General features: G+C 48.4%; 1 protein-coding gene and 1 long non-coding RNA gene across 3 annotated transcripts; both read left to right on the top strand.

The window, feature by feature from the left end:
• The first annotated feature begins 15627 nt into the window (after window positions 1–15627).
• Window positions 15628–23234, top strand: LOC116807405 (coiled-coil domain-containing protein 180). 2 transcript variants are annotated; one of them, XM_072936476.1, is made up of 11 exons: window positions 15628–15730; window positions 16555–16637; window positions 18190–18299; window positions 18386–18514; window positions 18678–18788; window positions 19877–19972; window positions 20226–20389; window positions 20567–20680; window positions 21370–21449; window positions 22134–22222; window positions 22692–23234. In XM_072936476.1, exons 1-11 carry the CDS (start codon window positions 15633–15635, stop codon window positions 22818–22820), a joined length of 1203 nt encoding a protein of 400 aa, XP_072792577.1. In that variant the 5' UTR covers window positions 15628–15632; the 3' UTR covers window positions 22821–23234. The 2 variants fall into 2 exon arrangements, with proteins under 2 accessions (XP_072792577.1, XP_072792578.1); XM_072936477.1 differs by lacking the exon at window positions 22134–22222.
• Window positions 23235–23908: 674 nt separating this feature from the next.
• Window positions 23909–26043, top strand: LOC140685206 (uncharacterized). The gene is made up of 3 exons (XR_012058486.1): window positions 23909–24221; window positions 25405–25549; window positions 25979–26043. It is a non-coding gene; the product is annotated as an uncharacterized lncRNA (long non-coding RNA).
• Window positions 26044–26372: the final 329 nt, after the last annotated feature.

Below are 26372 nucleotides of genomic sequence, written 5' to 3'. Positions count from 1 at the left end.
TTGTTAGGCAAAACAGTGTGGACCAATTCTGCCTCAAGTGCAGACAAACCCATTTGTGGGATTTTCTTTGCTCAGGGACCATGTTGTACATGGTGGATAATGCAGAGAGGTGGAGCAAAACGATGTGTACCTCAGTGAGATCTGATTGAGATCATGTGCAAATATCACTGTTTGCTGGATGTTACTGCCAGTGTCTGTACATGAAAAGACACAGACATGAGACAGAAGGAAATGTGTAAGTGCCAAAGGTTTGAGTAAGTGAGATGGAAGGAAATGTGTATGAGTAAGTGAACGATGGAAGTTTTTACTTGATGACGTTTTTACATGATGTTGACGATATGGAGGTAAGGGGTGGAATGTCCCAGGGTGATGTTATGGTGTTTGTATCTCCAATCGTGTGTTCTGTTTACATTTGATATTATGTTCTGTCCTTTCAGAACTGACTCTGAAAGTGAAGGTTTGTTTTGCCTTGTTATCAGCTGGCTCACCTCCCCCCATGGTCTGCTGTTTAGAAAAGGCTAGTGCTGGCTGGCTGGCTTTGCTTGCTTGCTTGCTTTGCTTGCTTGCTTGCTTTGCTTGCTTCTGCTTTTGCCTTTGCTTCCTAGTTAGGTTAGCTAAGCAGTCCAATTCTTTCCCTGGACTGTTGCTTTTCCTTTCCTCTTCCTGAATACCATCCAGCCTGCTCCGGACTGGGATCTGGGAAACACCAAGGAACACCAGGAGCCTGCATTTTGTGATCTGCAGCAGCCATCCCCAGTGCTGGAGAGCAATCCCCAGCATCCAGACCCGGCAACCACTCCCAGGAAAGACCTTCTGGATTTGTTCAGCTCTTCAGAGGGGTGAAAGAGTTTTGTTGTCATCTTGTGTTGTTAATTGTTTTGGTGCTGGGGAGTGCTTTGTTGTTGAATAAACAGTTTCTTTTCCACTTCTCTCTCAGAGGAAATTTTTCCCTGAACCAGGTGGGTGGAGAGGGGCCGTGGGGGTTTATTTCCTGGGTTTTCCCCAAATTTGCCCTAAACTAGGACATAACTCATAACTAACTCATATCCTCTTTCTCTCAAAAATGCTGCAACACCAGGGTCTTTTGTCCCTGCAACCGTTCAGGCAATACAATCTCTCTGGACTGCACACAACTGACCTCTCTTCGTCTCTTTATCTCGACTCCTTGCGGCGACCGAGGCGCACCGCCGCTCGGACCGTGCAAACCCAGCCGCTGCCTGGTGAGCCCAGTGCAGCGGGACCGCAGCAAACCCCGGTCCCCTGAGGGGACAGCGAGCCGGAGGGGTCCCGGGGGGCCGGGGAGGGACGGGGGACAGCCGCAAGTGACCCCCGGAAGCCGCAGTCTGGTTTTTACTTTACTGTTCTAACACTGTTGCAAGGGGTTTTTTCTCTTTTATGATAGACAACAGTGGGATGAGAGAAGCAGAACAGGAATTTTAATCCCAGAATGACAGAACATTCTGAGTTGAAAGGGACACACAGGATCATCAAAGTCATGCTTGAACATTTACAGAGACTCCAGAACTGTGACTTTGGGTGGTCAGTCTCTCTGCTGGGAGCCTCCCAAAGGGCCTTCAGCCACTCCTCAGCCCTGGACAGCAGCAGCATCACCTCTGCAGGGCCCAGCAGGGCTCTCCTGAGCTGCCCTTGCCCAGCTGCACACAGAGCCTGCCCCAGCCAGGGCCCTGCACACAGGCAGGTTTCTGTAGGGCCGGGCCGAGGGCACACAGGGTGGGATGGGCTCTGTGAGCGCTGGCAGGGACAAGGCACCTCTCAGGAGGGGATGTCCAGGCCCAGGGAAATGCTCAGGGAAGCAGAGGGGGCTGAACAGAGCACTGCCGGGGCAGGAGGGCACTGTTGGTGTGTGGGAGGTGCCAAGCACAGCTGGGCACGGGAACACTGTCCTGAGTGCCCAGCTGTCTCTGCCCTCTCAGGCACAGCACCACAACATCTTCTCTTGTTTCTGCACTCCCCTGTAATTGTCACTGCTATCTGGGGCTCTCAGGGTGACTCTGGAATTTGCAGCAGCTGAGTCAGGCACTGCCCTTGGCATTCCTTCTAGGCAGGGGTGTCCATGGGAATGGGGTGTCCAAGCTTCCCTGGGACCTGTGGGGCTATGGGCAAAGCAGTCCATGGGAAAGGGGAATGAGCTGAGCCCCTCCCTGAGATCCCCTCATGGGCACAGCCTGGGATCTCCTTGCTGTGCCCCTCCCAGCTCTGAGCTGCCCTCCTGGGTGCAGATCTGTGCCAGAGCCTCTGGGAGCTCCCTGAATGTCCCACGGGGAAGTGCAGAGCTGCCATAGCTGAGGAAATGCTGCTGGGCTGGCCAAGGGAGCCATGAGTGTTCTTGGCACAAGGGGGTGCTGAGACCTTGCCCAGAGATCTTTGGAGAGGCTGAGACATTCAGCGATCCCTCTGCTCCGGGCAGGGTCTGGTTTATCCCAGGGTGAGCTGGGAGTGTGATCGTGCTCTGATTGCAGCCAACGGTTTTCCCAGAGCAGGAACAAGGGTAGGTGCGTCCCAGCAGGACAGTCTACAGGGAATGGCTCAGGTTTGGCTCCAAGCAGCCTCTCCTGACTTGTCCCTGTCCTTTCTCCATGACCAGGTGCCCATGTGCAGCCACAGCAAATGTCCAACAGCAGCTCCATCAGCCACTTCCTCCTGCTGGCACTGGCAGACACGCGGCAGCTGCAGCTCCTGCACTTCTGCCTCTTCCTGGGCATCTCCCTGGCTGCCCTCCTGGGCAACGGCCTCATCATCAGCGCCGTAGCCTGCGGCCACCACCTGCACACGCCCATGTTCTTCTTCCTGCTCCACCTGGCCCTCAGCGACCTGGGCTCCATCTGCACCACTGTCCCCAAAGCCCTGCACAATTCCCTCTGGGACACCAGGGACATCTCCTACACTGGATGTGCTGCTCAGCTCTTTTTCCTTCTGATCTTCATGTCAGCAGAGTATTTCCTCCTGACCATCATGTGCTACGACCGCTACGTGTCCATCTGCAAACCCCTGCACTACGGGACCCTCCTGGGCAGCAGAGCTTGTGCCCACATGGCAGCAGCTGCCTGGGCCAGTGCCTTTCTCAATGCTCTCATGCTCACAGCCAGTACATTTTCCCTGCCCCTGTGCCATGGCATTGCCCTGGCCCAGTTCTTCTGTGAAATCCCCCAGATCCTCAAACTCTCCTGCTCCAAATCCTACCTCAGGGAACATTGGGTTCTTGTGGTTACTGTCAGTTCATCGTTGTGTTGTTTTGTTTTCATTGTTTTCTCCTATGTGCAGATCTTCAGGGTCGTACTGAGGATCCCCTCTGAGCAGGACGGCACAAAGCCTTTTCCACCTGCCTCCCTCACCTGGCCGTGGTCTCTCTGTTCCTCAGCACTGCAGTGTTTGCTCACCTGAAGTCTCCCTCCATGTCCTCCCCATCCCTGGATCTGGCCCTGTCAGTTCTGTACTCGGTGGTGCCTCCAGCCCTGAACCCCCTCATCTACAGCCTGAGGAACCAGGCGCTCAAGGCTGCAGTGTGGACACTGATGACTGGATGCTTTCAGGAACATTAAACTGCTGGCCAATTTCTGCAAATCACTTGTAATAAAAGTCATCTTTGATACTTCTTGTTCTTTTCCATTTGTTGGTTCTTTTTCTTTGTTTTACATTATAATGTTGTCCACAAGGAAATGTCATTGATTGTGCCATTTCTCATCTTTTTTCTCTCCACCTTCCCAGTGGCCCCAGACTGTGTCAATGAGGGTCTGTGCTCTTGGTGGCTTTCCAGGATCTAAAGGATCTCCCAGCAGAGTTTTTTGCAGAGATGCCCTTTTGTTGCCTTCTCTGGAGCTGCAGCAGCAATGTCTGTGTGCAGAGCTGGGGGCAGATCAGTGCTGGCACAGCAGCTCTGCTCCTGCTGACCACACCATTCCTGATCCAGGCCAGGAGCCATTGGCCTTCTTGGCCACCTGGGCACATGGCTGTCTCATGTCCAGCCTGCTGTCCATCAGTCCCTGCAGGTCCCTTTCTGCCTGGCTCATGTCCAGCCTGCGGTCCATCAGTCCCTGCAGGTCCCTTTCTGCCTGGCTGCTGTCCAGCCCCTCTGTCCCCAGCCTGTGGTGCTGCAGGGGTTGTTGTGGCCAAAGTGCAGGACCCGGCACTGGGACTTGTTAAACCTCACCTTGATGGATTTGGGCCCTGGATCCAGCCTGTCCAGGGCCCTCTGCAGAGCCCTCCTACCCTCCAGCAGATCAACACCCACATCCAGCTTGGTGTCATCTGCAAAAATGTTCCAAGGGGCCCCTCAGCGTCGCAATGTCCCTTTGTTTGCATCAGGCCCTGCACTGTCACACTGGGCTCCTTGGTTCCTTAGGGCCCCAAAATGTGACAATGGACTTCTTGGTTCCATGGGGCCCCAGGGTGTCACAAATGTTGCCTTTATAAGAGACAACGGCGACCTGGTTACAAGAAGACAGCACGGCAGCCCGGCCTCACCCGGGCTACTCGGACTAACGACACACGCTGACACCAATGTGGTGGACGGTCGAAAGCCTTTATTATCTTATCTCATGGGTTTAAATAGTCTTGGGGGACTTTGCTTCGTCAGAGGGGGGCTAGGGGTCTCAGGGGATAGTGGGTAGTGGAAATTTACTTGGGCCGGTGTGGCTGCATTCCTCTGAGGCTTCTGGAGTTAATAGATAAGTGGGGAAGAGAGGCAGAGAGGGGGATGGGTCTATCTTTCCGTCACACCCCGAAATCTTCCGTTCGCCTGTCCCTTACCTACCACATCTCCCCCCTCCTTATCACATACAAAATGAGGTAGTCGTAGGTAGAGGCACTGGAGTGAGGTACAGACTTGTAACTTGTTAAGGAAAGGGTGGTTTAGTAGATCTGGGTAGATTTTTTAAGGCAGGTGCTGAAGGCTTTAGCTACTGACTGTGTTTGCAGTTTTTGGTTTACAGCATTTGTTGGTGGCCTATGAACAGAATGTTTGCCCTTTCCAGACGGGCTTGAACAAACGAGACTAGTTTGTTCAGCAGGCATGGTCCTATGGTAACAGCTAAAAGCAGTATTGCCAGTGGACCTACCAGGGCAGAAATTAAAGTGGTGAGCCAAGGTGATTGATTGAACCAGGATTCAAACCAGCTCTGCTGGGTCTCCCTGTCTCTCTTTCTCTGAGCCAGTCTGTCTCGGAGTTCTGCCATGGAGTCTTTAACGACCCCTGTATGATCTGCATAAAAGCAGCATTCCTCCTTCAACGCTGCACACAATCCCCCCTGCTGCATAAACAAAAGGTCCAGTCCTCGCCTATTTTGTAAAACTACTTCTGAAAGCGAAGAGACTGATTTCTCTAGGTAGGAGATGGATTTCTCGATCCTCTGCAGGTCCTCGTCGATGGTCATTTGCAGCTGAGAGAGTCCGTGCTGCTGGGTTGCGATGGCTGAGACGCCCGTGGCTGTGCCAGCTGCTCCCAGGCCGAGCAGCATCGCGATAGTTATACCTGTGATGATTTCCCTTTTGTGGAGTCTGTTAGGTTCTTCGAGAAGATGGTATATCTCTTCGTCTGAGTGGTACAAGACCCTGGGGACAATCAGAACTTGGACACAGAAATCAGTAGAGTCATTGAATTTGTCAAGGAACACACAAGGACTCACTCCGGACCTTTGGCAGACCCACATCCCAGACGCAGATGGGATCACCCACTTGTTAGTTTTTCTGTTAGGTTTGACAACTTTAGTGCAGAAGTTGCCTTTCTGCTTTGCTAAGGTTGCATTCCCAAAACATCTGCCCTGTCCTGTGATTTGACTCAGGGTGATTCCTCTGCGGGGAGTGTCCCATCTGCACTGGTGGGGGGCGCTGGCTGAGGAGTAACTGAAGGGGGTGTCCAAAGCAATGCCTTCATAAAAAGGGGGTTTGATATCATAGCAAAGCCAACAGGAGTTAGTTAGGTTCGGTTTGGTTTCGTTTAGGGTTAAAAAGGTAGCTTCTAGCATACGAAAGATTGGGTTTGGGTCTGACTCAGCCATGCGGCCTATCTGGGGGGTATCTGCAAGGCTGGTCGGGGTGTCAGTGGCTTTTGGGGTAAGGGTTTTGAGGTGGGTTGTGTTTTTCCCTCTCAGCACATTCCTGATAATTTTGTTGGGTCCCACTGGTCGAGGCGTTGGCGGCTGGAGCCTGATAATTCTCACATTCACCCACCTCCTCGGTCCTTTGAGGACCACCGTCCATGTTCTACCCGTGGCCCAGCTAGGGTGATCTGGCTGTAGGACAGTCATGTTATAACTTACGCATGCCCGTTGTCTAGGCTGTGCAGTGTGGTCTCCGCAGCCAAAGGGTGCCCAGGTGAACTGTAAGAATTTGTCGGGCTCCTGTGGTTGCCACCCGTCTGCCCATGGTCTGGCATCTGTAACAATGGTTTCGCAGCCCCAATACCCACAATGTCCCCACCCCGGGTAGTCACAGTACCTTTTCCCTGGGTTGGACGCTGGGCACCAGTAAGATATGTACATGAGTATGATGTGTGGGCTTGAGGGCCGTATTTTCGGTTGCCCTGGAAACAGATCGGCTATGTGGAATACGAAGGATGGAGCGTTTGCGGTGGTGACCTCTTTGAACACCTTGTCACTTGAGAGATGTTGCATGACCCATCTGAACGGCTGGTGAGGGTAGTGGCCTGGGTCGGCTTGCCCCCCGGTCACAAACCCCATCAGCAGGATTGCACAGAGACACTGCACATGTCTGGGTCTCACCGCCGTGGGACGCTCAGGCTCTGTCTGGTGGCTTGGTGGTCCGTTATCTCTCTCTGGAGCAGGTGTGTGTGTGTCGCAGGGACGGTCCACGAGCGTGTCCTGCGAACGAAAACTTACAGTTTTCCATTAGTTTCATTCTTAAGGTCAGGTTTGATCGACCTGAGTGGACACCACCTGATCTTGCCCTCCTTTTTAACTGCCGCGTACCCCCGTCCCGTGAGCACCAGTCTCCAGCCCCGTTCCCACTCGCCTAGCTCGTTTTTGACCATGACCTGTGGGCCCTCCTCTAGTGTCTGGGTGGCCCAGTGTTTTCGAATGGGACTGTTTGCTTCATCTCCCCTAGGAAATTGGTTCAGTGCTAGCAGCGCGGTTGCTAGCATGCGTGTCTGGTCTCCTGAGGGGATGGAATTGGCAAAGCCCTCTGCCTTTGCCAACACTTCTAATTTGGCTTTTAGGGTCTGATTTGCTCACTCGACAATGGCCTGTCCGGTGCTGTTATATGGGATTCCCTGCGCTAAGGTGATACCCCACACTGAGGCGAATTCCCGCACTGATTTGGAGATAAAATTGGAGGCATTGTCAGTTTTAATTTGCTTGGGGATACCGAGCCATGCCATAACTGTCAGCCAGTGCTGGATCGTGGCCTTGGAGTTGGGTTTGAGGTGCTGTGTCGCTATGATCACTCCGCTGTAGGTGTCCACTGTCACTGCAAGCCATGCTCGGGGCTTTAGCAGTTCGCAGAGGGTGAAGTCTGACTGCCAGATTTCTGACGCCTTGAGGCCCCTCGGGTTGACTCCACCGGTCCATAGGGGTGACTTCTGGCAGTGAGGGCAGGTGGCCACTACGTGTCTCGCGTCTGCTGTCGAGATCCCGCATCTCTTTGCCAGTGCTTTGGCTCCGATGTGGAGTGACTCGTGCAGCTGACGAGCTTCCTGCAATGTCCACACTCCCTTCGCTGCGGCATCTGCTTTGTCGTTGCCAGTCTGGAAGAAGCCCTTGACTGGGTTATGGCTGTTGACGTGGATGACGGACACGGTGCCCTGGCGTGAGGAGAGTGCCTCTTCAAGCATAGAGGCCGTCGTGGATGTTGACACACCTGGTCTTGACATGGCTAGGCAGAGCTTTGCCACGAATATAGAGTCTGTCACGATGTTGAGGTGTTCATCTTGGAAGAGTCCGCATGCCAAGACCACTGCTGCTGCTTCCAGCTGTTGCACTGACAGCGTGGGGTCACACGTTTTGACGCAATGCCATGTTTCTCCTGCCTGCCACACTGCTGCTGCGGTAGAAGTCATGGAGGAGGCGTCTGTAAAGACCGTTGGTCCTGGTTGCGGTTGGTCCATGACCTTCGGTGGCACATCTATGTCGACAATGGTCAGTAGCTGGGTCCAGGGTGGTTTGGTGGCGTAGGAAATTTCTCCTCCAAAGCCAGTGAGAGCGAGGGCCAGGTGCTCCGATATCGCAGTTGACTCCGTGGTCGGTCGCTTGCGGAAGGGGAGGTGGATCCTTGCCGGCTCGGTCCCCAGGTGTCTCAGGGCGAGTCTCCTGCCTTTCGTGATGAGGTTAGCAATGCACTCAACTCCTGGGGAGAATGCGTGAGTTGGTCTTCCGAGGACCACCCACTGGATCGGCTGGGATTTTTCGGAAGGTCCTTGGGCAAGTGCTCCCACTCCTCCCTTCTGCGTGAAGTGGACGTATAAGTCCAGTGGTACGCTCGGGTTCCACCTGGCAAGCAGGCTAGTGGACATCTGACGTTCGATGAAGTCGAGGGATTTCGTTGCCTGCGGCGTCAGCTCCTTGGGGTCCCAGGGGTGTTTTCCTTTCAGGAGGTCATACAGGGGGTCCATGACCTCTGGGGGAACTAGGATGATGTTGCGGAGCCACTGCAGAGATCCCACGAGTCGTTGCATGTCGTGGAGGGTCTTGATGTCTCGGCGGACTTTTATCTTGGGTGGGGTCACGTAGGAGTTTGTGATCCCCACTCCCAGGAAGGTCACGCACGGTCCTCTCTTGATCTTCGTGTTCGCGATCTCGAAGCTGTTGGCCTGGAGGGTTTCCATGATCGTGGACACTAGGTGATCCACTTGGCCTGCCGATGGTGCGGCGACGAGGATGTCGTCCATGTACTGAATGATGGTCGCAGCAGGGTGGGAGTGTCGGACTGGCATCAGTGCCCTGTCCACGGTGATCTGGCATATGGTCGGGCTGTCCACAAGGCCTTGAGGTAGCACTTTCCATTGGAAGCGGAGGTTAGGTCGCTCGCCGTTCGGGAACACGATGGAGAAGGCGAACCGTTCTTTGTCCTCAGCATGCAGGGGTATTGAAAAGAAACAGTCTTTGATGTCCAGCACTGCGCACGGCTGCCCTTTGGGGATGGCTGAGTTCGCGGGCAGTAGTGTCTGAACTGGACCCATGGGCTGAATTGTCTTGTTCACTTCCCTCAGGTCGTGGACGAGGCGGTAGCCTTCTCCTGATCTCTTGGGGATTACAAACACAGGGGTGTTCCACGGGCTGGTGGAGGGTTCGATGTGGCCCTTTTGTAGCTCGCGGTCGACCAGTTCCAGCAAGGCTGTCATTCGAGGCTTTGACAGGGGCCACTGCTCAACCCATACGGGGTCTGGTGATTTCCAAGTCAGTTTGATTGGTAGCAGTGGGTGCACAGCAGTGGCCCTCATCATAAATTTGTAATCCTGACTCCTAGCATGGCGAGAACGTCCCTTCCTATCAGGGGTGGGGAGTTTTGCAAGATATAGGGGTGGATTGCTACTGTTTGTTCTGGTCCTTTCTTTGTATGGAGCGTTATAGCTACCAATTGGGTGCTTTTCCAAGCTCGGGACAACCCTCCCACCCCGTTCACTGGGGGGACTTCCTTGTACGGCCAGTGTTGGGGCCATAGGGCTTGGGGTAGGATTGTGCAGTCTGCTCCTGTGTCTGCCCAAAACTGAAGCCTTACATGGGGGTCCTGACTGTCATAAAGGCGGCATGTCCCCCAAATTTTCGGGGGTTCTTTCCCTATTTTTAGGGCCAGGGCCACCCAGGGGTTGTCCTGTTCTGGGGCGCCCCCTGCTGACCCTGTGGCACAAACGCTGCTTGCGGTGGCGGTGGGTACGAAGGCGCCGCAGGCTGTGCCGTGATACTCGCTGGCAGGGGTATGAAGTTGGCTGCTTCCTGTGGGAGAATGGGGTACGAGGGCTCCCCGCCCCATTGGGGGTTGGCATGGATGGGCCGCCTCATATTCGCAGCGGGAGGAGGCTGGGTGCGGCCCGCGGGCCCCCTCCCCTTTCCGTTTCCCTGGAGCCGGGACCTGCATTCCCTAGCAAGATGTCCCTTCTTCCCGCAGCCCCAGCAGGATCCCCGCGGGCGTGTTTGGGGCGGAGGCGCTGCGGCGGGCCGCCGTGCCGGCTGGGGGCAGCTCACCGCAATGTGACCCGCCTCCCCGCACTTGAAACACGCCATGGCATTGGTCAGGGTGTGGACGGCTGCCTGAATGGGCGTCAGGTGTTCCTCCCTAACTACGTGTCTGATCATGTCTGCCAGGCTAGCTCCGGCTGGCAGGGAGCGTAAGATATCCTTAGTAACAGAGTTGCACTGCTGGCGCAGGCAGTCGGCCACTACGGGGCCCCTTGCCTCTGCCGGCAAGGTGGAGGAGTCTATCGCTGCCTGCAGGCGATCTACGAACTGTGTGAAGCTTTCGCTCTCTGCCTGCCTCACAGTGGACCACGGTGCCGGCTTGGCCACGACTCGGGAGGCAGCGCGGATAGCCTCTCTAGCAGCCCGAGTGGTCGCTCTGACCTCCTCAGCCTGCATCTGTGCGGCTTGCTGTTGTGGCGTGATCATATCATCATGCTTTCCTATCATTCTGGATAAGCTCGATCTGTGTAGTGGCTGCCGCGCGCCGGACGCCTGGGCTAGCTGCTTTCTACAATTATCTTCCCATTCCTGCCTAAAGACAATCATTCCCGCCCCGTCTAATATCATGCGCCCTATCCGTTCGATATCAAAGGGAAGCAAGTCATCGTTGCTAAAAAGACCATCGATTAATGTAGTAACTATAGCCGAGTTGATCCCCTTTTCCGCAATGGCTTTGACAATTGACTGTATATCCTTTGGGTTTATCGGGGTATATATCCTTTGTTGGTTCCCTTCCGGACCGGTAAGCCGTACCGGGAAGGCTTGTATGGTGGCCGCCGGGGACCATTCAGCACAAGCTATCTTTATTTTCCCCCAGTCAGTAAACTGGGCTGATTCGTATTGTAGTTGTTTTTCGGCACGGCTTAGAGCTTTACTCGGCTTTGTTTCAAGCCGTGCCGGTTCCGTTTCGTCCGTATCGGAGCCATCGCTAGCCTCCGTCAGCTCCTCTGAGCTGGTGGAGCTGTTGCTGGTCTCTGAGCCGGAAGACGAGTGCCAGCGTACTTCCGGGGCTCCGTGCCGTTTTGTTCGGCCCCGAGCTCGCTCCTCCCCGTGGGGTGGCGCCGCTCCCGCCCCCCCGGCTCGCCGCGCCCCTCGCGGGAGGTGGTTTCTCCCTTATACGGTGGCAGCTTCGGATGGAGCCGCTGGTTGGTTCCGCGCTCTGTGCCGCTCTCCGCCCCTTTCTCCCGCGCGCGCGCATTCCCGAGGTCGCGCTCCCCCCGGGTGTTCGCGCCGGAACCGCCCGAGCCCCACCCCTCTCTGCCGCTCCCGGCGCCATGTTCAAAGGCATAGGGGGGCGGCATGGCGGCCCCGTCTTCCCAAGCCGCGGTTTCGGCGGCTCGGGCTTCTTTTAGCAGCCCTTGCCAGAAGCGCTCCGCGTGCTTTTGCGTCTTCGGCATCGGATCGCGGGCGGGCGGCGGCGGCGGCTCGGAGGAATTTGCGGTCTCTTGGGGGGTTTGAGCGGTGGGGGGTTTCTGGGGATTTTCGGCGGCGGGGGTGTCGCGGGGGGTTCCTGTGGGGGGGGGTGGGCTCTGATCTGGGGGAGCGGGTGTCGCGCTGAGCCCCCCCGGGTCCCCGCTGCCGAGCGAATTGCCCTCAGGGGCAGTCTGTGTTCCCGCTCCCACACCGAGTTTAGGAGTAACTAATAAACACGTGCGCGCCGCGGTCCATGTCTCCTGCTCCTCTATCGCTTTGCGTAGGGCTTTTTCTACTCTGCCCCACGCTTTAAGATTTCTGCCGCTGCCTGAGGATTTTGTGTCCTCGGCTAGCGCGGCAGTGCATTTGTCCCATATTTCCGGATGTAATACATCCACGGGGCGCTCGATTGCCCCTAGCTCAAGCAATCTCGCTACGGCAAGATGAAAATCCTTGAGCTTACACCCAATACCCCACTGCGAATAAATAGCACTCACGATCCTTGCCATTGCGTCCATGACGCCCGCGGATCCTAGGGACGTCTCCCCTTACGCCTGGGTACGGTCCGACCGTCCTGGCCGCTGCTTCTGTCCAGGTGAATCCCGTCCACCGGGCAAATTTTTCCCCTTTTTTTTTTCTTCTTTTGTCCCGGGTTTCGGCACCAGTATGTTGCCTTTATAAAAGACAACCAGGGACCTGGTTCAGATGGCAGCACGGCAGCCTGCTCTCGGCCAGGCTGCTCGGGCTAATCAACAGACGCATACACCACTATGGCAGACGGTTGAAAAGCGTTTATTATCCTATCTCGTGGGTTTAAATAGCTTTTAGGGGTCAGAGGGGGGTTGGGGGTCTCAGGGGTTAGTGGGTAGTGGAAATTTACTAGGGCCGGTGTGGCTGCATTCCTCTGAGGCTTCTGGAGTTAATAGATAAGTGGGGAAGAGAGAGAGAGAGAGAGAGAGAGAGAGGGGAAGGGGTCTATCTTTCCGTCACATCCCGTGTTGGTCTTCCACTCCGCCTGTCCCTATCTACCACATCTCCCCCCTCCTTATCACATATAAAATGAGGTAGTCGTAGGTAGAGGCACTGGAGTGAGGTACAAACTTGCAACTTGTTAAGGAAAGGGTGGTTTAGTAGATCTGGGTAGATTTTTTTTAAAACTATTTCTGAAAGCGAAGAGACTGACTTTTCTAGGTAGGAGGTGGATTTCTCGATCTTCTGCAGGTTTTTGTCGATGGTCATTTGCAGCTGAGAGAGTTTGTGTTGCTGGGTTGCAATGGCTGAGACACCTGTGGCTGTGCCAGCTGCTCTCAGGCTAAGCAGCATTGCGATGGTTAATTTCTTTTTTGTGGAGCCTGTCAGGTTCTTCGAGAAGGTGGTATGTCTTTTCATTTGAGTGATGCAGGACTTTAGAAACAATCAGAACTTGAACACAGAAATTGATAGAGTTATTAAACTTGGCAAGGAACATATAAGGATTCACTCTGGGTTTCTGGCAAACTTACATCTCAACTGTGGATGGGACTACTTACTTATTGGTTTTCTGTGGGGAGTGTTCCACTTGCACTGGTGGGGGACACTGGCTGTGGAGTAACTGAAGGGGGTATCTAAAGCATTGCTTTCGTAGAAAAGGGGGTTTAATATCATAGCAAAACTAATAGGGGTTAGTCAGGTTTGATTTGGTTTCATTTAGGGTTAGTAAGGTAGCTTCTAAACAGGCTGGCTATGTGGGACACGAAGGATGGGGTATTTATTAGAGGGTAGTGGCCTGGGCTAGCTTGTCTTCCTGGCCACAAGCCTCTAAACAGCAAAAATGCATAAAGAAAGACACTGTGCATGTTTGGATCTCACCACCGTGGGATTTTCAGGTGTTGTCTGGCAGTTTGGTGGTCTGTCATCTCTTTCTGGAGCAGGGTGTCTGTGTCATGGGGATGGTCTACAAGCATGTCCTGCAAACAGAACTTACAGCCTCTTATTAGTTTTGTTTTGAGGGTCAGGTTTGATCGGCAGCAGTGGGTATGCAGCAGTGGCTCTCATAGTCTCACCACGTGGGGGTCCCGACTACCACAGAGGCAGCACGTCTCACACATCCCCGGGGGCTTTCTCCCCACTTTCATGGCCAGGGCTACCCCGGGGTCCCGTATCGGGGCGTCTCTTGCTGATTCTGCGGCACGGGCGCCGCTTGCGGTGGGAGTGGGCTGAGTTCGCCCACGCGCTCCCCCCCCCCCCCCCCCGTGTGTCCGGGGCTGGGACCCGTATTCCTTGGCGAGACGCCCTTTCTTCCCGCAGTTCCAAGGGGTATTGTGACCGCTTTTCGGTGCGGCTTAGAACTCTATTTGGTTTTGTTTTAAACTGTGCTGGTTCTGTATCTTTCGTTTTGGGGTTCCGGTCAGCCTCCGCCGGCTCCTCTGAGCCGGCAGGGTTGTTGCCAGGCTCCGCGGCGGAAGTCAAATGCCAGCGCACTTCCGGGGCTCCGCGCCGTTTTGTTCGGCCCCGGGCTCGCTCCTCCCCGCGGGGGAGGCGCCGTTCCCGCCCCCCCGGCTCGCCGCGCCCCTCGCGGGGGGTGGTTTTTCCCTTATATGGTGGCGGCGCCAGGCGCGGCCGCTGATTGGCTCTGTGTCCCGAGCCGCTCTCTGCCCCTTTCTCCCACGCGCGCGCATTCCTGAGATCGCGCGGTTTCCGAGTTTTCGCGCCGGGACTGCCTGCGCCCCGCCCCTCTCTGCCTCCCCCGGCGCCATTTTCAAAGCGGCCGCGTGGCCGGGCGGCCGGGGTCTCCCCCCGAGCCGCGGCCCCTGCGACTCTGGCCTCTCCCGCCGGCTCTCGCCAAAAGCGCCCCGCGCGCGGCTGCGCCTCCGGCAACGGACCTTTGATCGGCGGCGGCGGCGGGACGGTTCGGGAAGCTGCGGTTTCTCGGGGCTTTTTTGTGGCGGGGGTTTCCCGGGGGTTTTTCGCAGCGGGGGTGTCTTGGGGGGTTTCTGCGGCGGGGCTTGGCGCCGCTCCGCTCGGCACGCTGGCGGGGAAGCGGCGCGGAACCGCGGGCGGGTCCGGGTTCCGGCGGGAGCGGGGCCGCGCCGCTCGAAACGCGCTGCTCCGGGGGCTGCGCTGCCTCTGCCGGGCTGGGCTGGGCTCAGCTCTGTGGCGGGGCCGGGCTGCGCTCTGATCCGGGGAAGGGGTTGTCGCGCTGTGCCCCCCCGGGTTTCCGTTCTTGGGCGGACTGTCCCCAGGGACGGTTTGCGCTTTCGCCCCCCCCCCGAGCTCGGGTCTGACTAATAAACACGTACGCGCTGTACTCTGCGTCTCTTGTTTTTCTATTGCCTTACGCGGGGTTTCTTTTACCTTGCCCCGTGCCGTAACGCTTTCGCCTGAGGATTTTGCCTCCCCGGCTAGCGTGGCTGTACACTGTTCCCATATCCCCGGATGCATGGCATCCACTGAGCATTCGGTTGCTCCAAGCCCAGGCAGCCTTGCTATAGCAAGATAAAAGTCCCTGAGCTTAAACTTGATACTCTTTTGCTTTATACTTACGACCCATGCGACGCTGCTTATGACGCTCGCGGGCCCCGGGGACGTCTCCCCTCGCCAAGATACGGTCCGACCGTTCCGGCCGCTGCTTCTGTCCAGGTGAATCCCGTCCACCGGGCAAATTTTTCCTTTTTTTTTTCTTCTTTTTTCTTCTTTTCTCCCGGGTTTCGGCACCAGTATGTTGCCTTTATAAAAGACAACCAGAGACCTGGTTCAGGGAACAGCACGGCAGCCTGCTCTCGGCCAGGCTGCTCGGGCTAATCAACAGGCGCATACACCAATATGGCAGACGGTTGAAAAGCGTTTATTATCCTATCTCGTGGGTTTAAATAGTTTTTAGGGGTCTTTGCTACGTCAGAGGGGGGTTGGGGGTCTCAGGGGTTAGTGGGTAGTGGAAATTTACTAGGGCCAGTGTGGCTGCATTCCTCTGAGGCTTTAGAAGACAGCGTGGGGGAGAGAGGGAGAGAGGGGGATGGGTCTATCTTTCCGTCACATCCCGTGTTGGTCTTCCGCTCCGCCTGTCCCTATCTACCACAAAATAGGCATTCAGAAATGTTTGCTGATGCCATGCCATTTCTGATGAGTAATCAGCAGAAATGTGTTGGAACAACACCCATCAGTGACTTCACAAAAAAGCCACAGTCAGACAGGTAGGGAACAGAAGCATAAAACCCCAATTATATGTTCTTAACTAAAGGAATGAAATGGACAGATTTTCACCGGGAATTATATACTCGTGTATTCTTGCTCATAGCACTAAGGACTTGTAACAGATTGTCTCCTCACCACATGTAAATTTAGTGTAATGAACTGCTTGCTGCCTGTTGAAGTGCAGGCTACCAGACTAATATTTGCAATGGCAGACATATTGTATGGTTTTCCTTTTAAAAAGAAATTGTCTTTGCTCTTAGCAATCTAGATATACACCCAGTCTGACAAATATTTCTTAGGCTGTATTTCCAAGTAAATGGCTTACATGATGATGAAGTAAGATAATGTAATGAACAAGAATGGAGTTAATGAATCCATCCTTTTTCACCCTGATCCAGCTGCTGAATAGCAATACAGGGATTCTCACTGACCCCAAGGACAACCACAGTGCCCAAGCTGTTGGGAAAAGCACTGGGCAGATAAAGGCTATTTCCACATTTCTTGCCAGTGTCTCCTTAAGAGTTCCTAGGTTTTTTACCTTTTAGAGCTATTCTGTAAGTCTCTGTAGTTTACATGTTCTAAATCTAGCATATATTGCTGTAATGCCATCCTAATAGATTTAGAATTGGGATCTACCCAGACTTCAGTTCATCTCAGAAGAGGCAACTTTGATTCTTTGAATTATATTCTTTAAAGTTAGAATGATACTTATGTTCACTTTAATGTTAAATTTTGCCAATTAAAGTGTATTATACTATTATGTTAGTCCTTCTTCTGGTGCATTTTTAATACAAATTGAAGCTTTATTCTCTTTCTGTTTCAGACAATCTACAACTTTTCCAGAGGCATGGGGAAACGTAGGTGCAAGTTCAGCTGAGGAAGTCAGAGGCCTGCCTGATGTAGTTGGTAAAACTGGTTTCCCTTAATGTCATCTATTTTAATTTACAGTCACAGGAAATGTGGTACATGTAACAGGTTTAGCTGTTACCTTGTGAGAGATTTCAAACCGGAGTTACAATTTAATAGAAAGATTACAGCAAATGCAATGATACAGCAAAACTGTATCATTTTAAACCACAAAGTCAGAGTACCACCTGGCACCCTGTTGGTCGGGGTTGCAGTGGTTGCAGTCCTGTCAGAATGGGTTATTGTAAATGCAGGCGAACCCAATGGGAAGAAATTATGATGTCTGACTCAATTCAGAAGGCTGAATGATTTCTTTATTATAACTGTGCTAAAATACATTAATATACTATATAAAGGAAGATACTAAAACCACATATTACTTTCTCTAACTCTATATCTCTAACACAACTCGTCACCCTCTCTGGAGAGTCCAGCCCCAGGTGGGTTGGATTGGCCATCAGGCTCAAACCATCCTCACCAGAATCCAATCAAGCAATCACCCTAGGTAAACAATTCTCCGAACACATTCCACATGAGAAAAACAAGGAGCAGAAATAGAAATTATTTTCTCTTTAATTTCTCTCTGTGCACCTCTATGAAAAATCCTGAGAGAGGGAGAAATGTGCTGCCACAACGGGTGGCCCTGTGGAAGTTCAGATCCTCCTCTGGATATCCAGTGGTGGTGGTGTCCCAAGTCCCCAGACTGCCTGAATTATATACAGTGGAGTTCATGTGGTACATCCCTCAGTGCAGGGAGCTTCATCATAGAATGGAATGATGTAATCCCATGAATGCTAGAATATTTTTGGAGTACATGATAGTCGTTTCAGCTTCCCATTCTGCTACTGCATAATCAGTTCATTATGGCCCATTAGCACAGATGACCCTCGCTGGATAGATGGTGCAGCTGCTTCCCCAGCTGAATCATTTTAAGGATAAAGAAATACCACCTCACCTTGCAGGGCTTGCCTCTCTCATTTTAACACTTTTATCCTTGTGGTCAGGTGTGCTGAAAACCACCCATCATTAGCAGGTCATCATAAAATGAGGTAGAGGGGAGTAGAGTACACAGTTTGGTTACACCCACGTTGGTACTCTTTCTCCTGCAAGGTAACAAAAATCAAGCTTGGGAAATGGCCTGACACATTTTTGATGCTATGTAGGTAATTTTGAAGATGATGAGGCTTCTAATAGAAAAAAAAAAGACAGTTGTGAAATTGTTGGTCAATCACATGTTATGTTTAGATGATAAATTCCAGTTCTGATGTAATCAGATCTCATTCCAGAAATGTTGCAAATTTTTTATATTGTACCTGAGCTTAATTGATAGTTCTATGCTGTTATCCTTCTGAAAATCAGAAGTTTAAAATATGCCCTAGTATTTTTAACCTGCATTTGCTAAGATTGCACTTCCCTTGGAAAGATGTTGCACACTGTGAAAGCTGCACAAACTACAGCGGTCATAGTGTAGATTTTGGCATTTACTGTTCATGCATCCCATGTTCTGCAGCAACAGTTCCAGGCTATAGAATCCTCATTTCTTCCTTGGCAGTTCCTGAGGAAACAGGCAGCAGTACATGGAAGAACCTGGCAGAACGGCGGCAAAAGCATCGCGATAGAGCAGTGATGGGAATGCAGCGGGAGCTGGGCTGCATTGGCAGGGTAAGGCAGGAGTTTTTTATCCAGTCTGGAGCTCTTCTAAGGTCAGGGCCCAAGATTCAAATGATCACACTGACCTGCTGTTATAGGAGATGGCAGCCTCTGTTTTGAATCTTCAAGAACTCCTTCAGCTTCAAGTGATGAAATCAGATGAAAAGAGTAAACTTCTGTTTGAAAAGGTTGCATCTGACATGGCTTTGGAAGCCTTCTCATTTGAAGTAAGGCAACTCAGCATTGGCTCAACTGCAGTTACTTGTATCTGCTCTGCGTAGCATCTTCTTATGGCTTGCTGGAGTCCAAAATTATTGGGTTTTTACTTTTTAAATTTTCTTTTATGTGTTTTCACTTTTCAGTGAAATTGAAAGTACATTTTTTTTGCAGGGTTTGGAAGAACTCTGGAATATGATACACGAGGAGTCCTCAAACAGAAGGAAGTGTATCAGGGCAATGGATGCATCCCTAAAGGAGACTGAAAGGAGTCGAGCCATGAAAGTGAGCTGCAGTCTTAATAACTGTTACTTAAGCATAAGATTGGTATTTGCTGATACAATGCTGGGTGCAGAGCAAAGAGTAGCTTGTTTCCAAAGGAGTCAGAGGTCTGCCTGTAGTTCTGTTGTGTGGTGATTGCTTTCTTTTCCCCAATAAACTATTCATTTTATACCCACATATCAGGAGAAGCCACTTTTTTCCTAGTTTGAAGGTGTTTCACAATTACTTATGCTAAAGGTGCAAGGAATATACAAGCTGCTTTTATTTCCCTGGAGGGTTGTGTAGGTCAAACTTTGATTTGGTCTGTTAGTTTTGGGGGGGACATAACCATTCTGCAGTTGAGAAGGAGCTTAGACATGACCTAGCTTGATTTTAGTTTGGGTTGGCTGGATGTCGCTAGCAGACATGTTGCAGTTTTGTAGTCTTCAGCCTAACCTGTAAAAGTCATTGGACATCATAGGAAATGTTTGGATTTAAAAAATAGACTGTGGAAGAGCTTGCTGCACTGTCCTTGTAGGCAAAGAAGAGCTGTTTGTTCTACCAGTGCCAGTTGCTTCTCTTTTTGTAATTCAGGTACGATGAATAGGTCCAAGAGTACCACCAGTAACCTTTCTGTTGGATTAGTTACGATAAATGTCAGAGATGAACACATTTGCTTTAATTTTGTGTTCACTCAAAACAGGCAACTGGTGGATTCCCTTCAGATATTTGAAAGGAATTTGTTTGATTTTTAAGTTCATATTATGGCCAGTCTGCAGAGCACTCAATTATCACAGGTATTAAAGAGCAATCAGCTGAGTAGTAGCAAATTAGAATGTTTTAGTTACTGTTTTTATGAATTACTGAAAAAGTTAGTCTTTAAAGTAACTAAGATTAATATTTTAAAATTTACTTCTCAATCTGTGTGTCATCCAATAATTTTAATTCACTTTAATAGTTTTAATTAATGAATCATTAATGAATAATGAATGAATCGAATGGAATTAATTTTAATGGAAAAAATTCTCTTGTTCGTGTAGTTTTTTAATTTGGGATACTGATATTTGAGTTAACGTTTTGTTGTTTCTTTTCTTTATTCTTTCATTGCACAGATAACAGAGGTACTGACCAAGTATACAGTGAAACTGGAGGAAATTTCCTTCTTCTTGGCAGCTGATGTTCACAAGCTCATAAACAATAAGGCAATGGTAAATGTTTTACCTGGAACAGGATAGCAGTCTGAATATTCCTAGAATGTATTTTTTCCTAGCTGAAATCAATTTTTTCTGCCTATCAATCACTGAAATATAGAGAGATTTCTACTTTGCAGGGTATTTGTAATAATTTGTATTCTTTTTTCACCTCATTTTCTGTAGAAGATATATTTTTTTGTTCGTTTTTTGCATGTTGTATGCTGCTTCTACTCCTAGTTTTGTTTTTTTTTTTTTTTTTAATATGCAGAATATAAACAGAGCATTGCTGGGTAATGAGAGGGCAACTGCCAAGCTGCTCTTTAATCTAATGAAATCGGAGCTTGAGAAAGAAAAATTGCATCAACTGAAGTGGCAAGAGAGAGTCAAGGACTGGAAGCTCATCCAAAAGAACTGTGTTATTCAGAGCTTCAGGTCAGAAGTTTTGCAATCTTATTTTGGACAATGAATAACACAAAGTGACTAGTGTTCACTTGTGGTTTCTATAAAACCACAAGTTTAAAAAAGTTATTTTTTCTTTATACATATCATGTATGATATCATGTTTGATATCATGTTTCCATTATACGTATCTGTTTTTCCATCCTGCAGAGTATTTATGGCAAGTGAAGAAGTACAGAATCCCCGAGCTGAGGAAATGGAAAATATGATTAAGGAGCAAATTGTACTTGGTGAACAGAGACTGAGGGTTTTGCAGCATATTGGGTATGGCAAAAGAGGATATAGCATAAAGGAAAACAGTTCTTGCTGGAGTTAATGTGAGGAGCTTGGCTACAAAATGCACTTTGCTTTCTGTCAGTGTGTGATTGTTAAATTCAGCAGTAAGACAGGGTTAAACCCTATTTTTCTACAGCTCTTTTTAATGGAAAAGCATTCTTGATTTTCACTGCACCAGCTACACTAAAGAAGTGGTGATTGTGGGCTAAAAATGCAGGAATGCAAAAGTAAATATTACTGACATTTGAAACTGGTAGAAATGGGCAGACAAAGATGGGTGGAGAACTAGAAGTTGGTGTTTTTTTCTCCAAGGGGTTTAATTTGTGTAATAAATTCAGAGAGGAATATGGATAGAAATCTGACACTGCTGTGTTTGAATATCCATCCTGAACACAAAAAGCATTTTTGGGTGCAATGCATTACTGTATTTACAGGGAGTTTTTTTTACAGTGGATGTTGGGAGCAAGGTAGATAACAGTTCCTTGTTGGGTAGTAAACAGTTGGCCTTGAACAACAACAGTCTCTTTGGTTGATTTTCATTGCAAGATGGCTGTAAATAAAATAAAGCACAGTAGCATGGATGCTCTGATTCATAATTTTGTATTTTTTAATAGTTTTATATACACGTGACTGGTTTGTATTTTAGAATACCTGACTCTTGTTTACTACTTTGATAGTGCCTTGTTGCCTCCAACACATACAAAATCTGACTTAAATGAATGGTACAGAACTCTGGAGAATTTAAACACAAGTATAGGTAAGTTGGGAAATCATAAAAACAGTCTGGAATTCAAGCAATACTTTCTTTTTTCCTGGGCAATGATGAGGCATACAGTTGCTTTGAAAGTGCACGTTTGCTCTATTCTTTGTTCCATCCCGCCTTCTCAGTTGCTTTGAGCTGGCAGTAAGACCCAAAGAAGCTGCCTGTGACATCACTTTCCTTTGGCTGGTACAAACACTTGTACATGGTCACATCTAGCAGGAACTGGCTTGGTTAGAATTAATCTGGGGAAATAAAAGTTTAATTTTGACATGGAGCAGTTTTCAATCATACAAAAATATACTCCTTTTTAACTCTTGGAGAAGAAGAGGGGAAGAAGTACTGGAGGTACTTCCTTTCTCTATGTCCTGTAGGGTGCCTTCCCTCTGTGTGCCTGCCTTCTCTTGCTCCAGAGCACGTCTTGTTGTGATGTTTGTAGCCCGTATGGTAGCAAAGAAGCTGGTAGCAATTGTAAATAACTTGCTACTTCTAAGCATGATTATAAAGGGCTGTGTATTAAAGCATCTTATTTGATTGGTTGTTAGTGTCACACAGATGTGTGACACTGCTGGGATCTGTTCCCTCTGCTGAGATTCAGCACATGGCCTCTTGTCATGTTTCCTTTTCACACTGCACTGTGAAATACAGAATGTTGACTGTGGTCTGTTCCATACCATTCAGACACCCATAGTGCAGAGTTTGTGGAGAAATTGCGTGTCCAGTATGAGCTGGTGCAGGGCAAATGTCAGGAAAAAGTGCAGACCTGCAAGGTGAGTGTCCCAGTTTTGGGTGTGATAGCCGTGGTACAGTGTGCCATTACAGTAAAATGTGTTTGAGGATCCACCAAACACTGAGATAACAAGTGAAATTAGTTTTTAACCTCTGTCTTACTCAGTTCAAAAAGTAACCATCCATTTAGTTTCACAGTAGTGTTTGGCATTTGTACTTGAAATGTGTAAAAGCTGTAACAAATGCCAGTAATGAAGGGGGTTCTGTCCTGTGTTTATGTGGAGAATGTAAGGACCTTCAGCCTTTGTGCTAAATCTATCTTGGCAAATCTGTCTTGCTCTCTGTCTCAGTTTCTCCTTCTGTATCCAGTGTAATTGTAGTGTTTAGTAAACAAATGTGGGATATAGGAGGCTGAGTCTTTCTCTGTCCATCACAAGAGAAGAAACACTAAGTTTAGTCATGCTTTCTGAAAGTCATGCATGTCAATAATTTGCTATTATTTTCATTTAGATGACCCTGTTGGATAAGAACATTTGCACAGTAGAAGATGTTGAAATTGTACATTCCAACATGCTTCAGATGACTGAGAAACTAAAACACAGGTTTGAAGAAGAACTGGAGCACATGGATGTATGTTAATTACATTTGCTTTTATCTTCTTGGCATTAGTCTGTTATTTCTGTGCTCCTATCTGCAATGCCTTCTACATTGTAGGCTATTGATGTCACATTAGAAAGAGCTCCATAGTGTGACTAAACACTACAAAGAAACCAGGTTTGGTGTGGAAGAGTTTCACATGAAAGAGTTCATAATTACTGTGTTTATTGTTTGTAATATATTGCATTTTTATTATCATTTATATCTGAAATACATATGATAGGTATGAATGACGTATGGCCCAGTCTGTCTGAAGGCAGAGGAATAGATTTAAATGATCTCCCAAATGTTGTGATTCTATACATAAAAATGACCACACAGTTGTTCCTAAAGAGATAAATTGTAGAATATGATTCAGTGCTTTGCCATGTCAGAATAAACAGAAGTTTTGATACTCTCAGCTTGTAGAATAAAAATCCACATTCTTACCCAGTTTACTTGGATTTCGTTTTAGTCACCATATAGAAGACACAATATTGAACACCATTTGTATAGTTCCATGCAGCCTTTTCCCATGTTACATATCCTCTTATTCATTCATTTCACCTTCCAGCAGTTTAAAAATGAGTTGTTCACTGGAATGTTTTTCTTTAGAGCGATTTTAAGGAGATGGCTAGATGGCATGAGCAGCATTGTCAAGGCTTGTACAGCTGTGTTCAGGAGGCCATGGGTCTGTGGGATGTCCATCTACTCAAACTGTCACAGCAGGAAGATGTACTTGAGGAAAAAGTAGATAAATACAGATTGGAACAGGATGACATAATACAGATATAAACATAAAAACAATGATGTGGCATAATGTAAAGAAAAGTCTTCTTAATACAAAGAACCCTCTGGAATTCAAAACAGCTGCTAGAAATATCTGACTTTTATATTGGAATTTCTACTTTTAAGTTTCATTCCGTCAAGTGCATTTTTGCTAAATGCTTGATTCACACTGAATGGACAGTCCTGTCTTATTCTTGATATGGCAAAAGTGTTAAAGATCACTGCTGCTTTCTGTACAAAGTGGCTGTAAGTTGCTATTATGAGATCTTGTGCAGGTATGGAGTCCGGTCAGATGCCAAATTCTCATAGCTACAACAGCCAGCTTGGGGTGGCTGTGTCAGAGCTGTTCATTATCAAGGAAGATCTTCACAGATGATAAGTTTTGCTAAGGTCTTGGTGTGGAATATACATTCATAATCAAATTACTTGAATCCTAAATAGTTATGGAGATTTTAGTATATACTAAACTGTTTTTATTAGCTTTTTAATGTGGCCTTAGGTGATGAAAGATGATCTGGATACAAGTTTGGAAAAAATGAAAATGGCAAGCTGTGAAGAAGAGCTGAAGGAATATTTAGAGAATGCCCTTTCTTCTCTAGATCAAATTAGAGCTAGGTATGAATTTTGTATAAAAGTAAAGCATATTTTAACACTGGTTGTACTACTTGGGCCTTGTTTATGCTGTTGTGTGAAGGTATGGAAAAAAGAGTGCTTCACTTGATATAAGAATATAAAATAATGCACATATTGAACAAGGTTAAGGCAAATAATACCCACAGTTTAGGAATGGGATGAAGAAAGACTGCTATAATTCAAAAACCATACCACATCAGTATTCCTGTGCATACCATCACATCCATGCCTTATTCAGAAGGTAAAAGTAGTTCAGATTCTTGAATCACAGGAATCAAAAGTTGGTCTGCACCATCACGTCTGCACTCACAGACTTGATCTCATTCAAAGTTGCAGGGACTAAGATCTTTAAGTAGCCAAAGTATTTAATTTTGGTAAGCTCTCTGTTATCCTTCTCGCGATTAGGCATTTGCAACCTTAAAAACCAAATAAAAATTGGTACAATACTGCTCTTTTTGCTAAACATTTTAGCAGCAGGTTTGAAACCCGAGAGGAAGCAGCTCTGTTCTCACACCCAGGGGTCTTTTCTGCCTGTTAGATCAGAGGCACATTAGAAGAGCAATATGGACATGAGGGGCAGTCTTACATGCCTTATAGTGGGATTGTGGTGGTTTGATACTCTTAATAATCATTCATACAATTTTTAAAAAGCCGGAGGCAACAGACCAAGTGAAAATACAATGTAACCTATCTGAATACATACCTAAATTCCCCATAGTTATCTTTGTTTAGAAGACAAAGCAAATGTAAATGAAAACAAGTGTAAACACCGATTTTTCTTGAATCTAGACGCAGCTTGAACCATTAGTTTTTATTTTCAAGTAAAATGAAAATAAACCAGAAAGGCTCAGTCACAGCTGAGCACAGTGTAGAACTACCAAGAAAGACAGTAATTTGACCTCTCTTACGTAAGCAGAGTTTGAACAGTTCCCCATCCAAAAGGAAGGATGTAAAAGGCTTTATTGGAAATATTTCTTAACTTTTGTGCATTTATTTATTTGTAATGAACTAATCTCTAACAAGCCAGGATGTGATTGTATTCAGTATAAACAGATCAATGACAATGTTTAGCCTAAAGGTTTTATGAGATTTATCAAAAAAATTAGATTTAAGGGCACTGTAGTCACACTTAATTTTATTTCTAATATTTTAATCTCTTAAACAGTGATCTTCAATTTGACAGGAATGAGACATTCAAGCAGATTGTAATGAATGAAGTAATGGCTTATCCAAAAGCTATTTTGTGGGAGTTGATTTCTTATAGTATATCCATCAGCCAGCATTTTAATGTGAAGGAAATCTTCAAACAGGTAAAAAGAAAATTTCTTCTGGTTTAAAACCCTACTGGTGTATTACTTTTTCACTCTAGAGAAAATTTACATTACCTTTGAAATTCAGATTACATAAAGTACCGTTTCAGCCATTGAATAAAGTGCTTTTGGTAGAGAGAGCAGAGGGAAACCAAAACATTTCTCAGTCCCGCACTTTTAACTCTGTCCTTGTTACAAACAGAATTTTAGCAAATTCACTTGGCTTTTGAACAGAAAACTACAAGGTAACAGATTTTCAGCAATTGATTTGAGTGTTACAGGTTCTTTAGATAGCGAGTGATCTTTTCAAGACTAGCCTATCTTACTTAAATAGATATATTTGAGAAGGGATATGGATTTTTTAGAAGAAAGCAAATCTATATTTTAAAATGCTGTGGTGGGTGTTTTTTGTTGTTGTTTTGCTTTTAGAACTTGCAAGACACAATAGACTCCACAGTTCAAGATCAAAATAATACCTCAACAGTCCAAACAGGTGTTTCTGCTTGGTTGTTTTTCAATCTGTATTTCTTTGGATTGTAACCAGAAGAACTCTGCTTTAACTGTAAATAAGTAGTCGAGGCTTCAGAAGGTGAACATATGGTGGAGCAGCAAGCTGAGAGCATCGTGCAAAGAGAGGAAAATCAGAGTATCCTGAGTTGGAAGGGACCAATAGGGATTGTGAAAGTCCAACTCTTGGCCCTGCCCAGACACCCCAACAGTCTCACCCTGTGTATCCCTGAGAGCATTGTCCAAACTCTCCTGGAACTCTGGCAGCTTTGGGGCTGTGCCCATTCCGTGGGGAGCCTGGGCAGTACCTGGCCAC

This window comes from Taeniopygia guttata, chromosome 16, assembly GCF_048771995.1.
Source record: "Taeniopygia guttata chromosome 16, bTaeGut7.mat, whole genome shotgun sequence".
NCBI classification, from domain to species: Eukaryota; Metazoa; Chordata; class Aves; order Passeriformes; family Estrildidae; genus Taeniopygia; species Taeniopygia guttata.
The sequence above is the reverse complement of the archived record's forward strand: the minus strand, read 5'-3'. Positions and strand labels throughout refer to the sequence as shown.

Bases quoted from the DNA above. Each gene is read 5' to 3' on its own strand.
- LOC116807405 (XM_072936476.1), top strand. From the start codon at position 15,633: ATGTTTGCTGATGCCATGCCATTTCTGATGAGTAATCAGCAGAAATGT. The intron at 18,789-19,876 runs GTGAGCTGCAGT...TTCATTGCACAG, and splicing joins AAAGGAGTCGAGCCATGAAA to ATAACAGAGGTACTGACCAA. The intron at 22,223-22,691 runs GTGAGTGTCCCA...ATTTTCATTTAG, and splicing joins AAAAAGTGCAGACCTGCAAG to ATGACCCTGTTGGATAAGAA.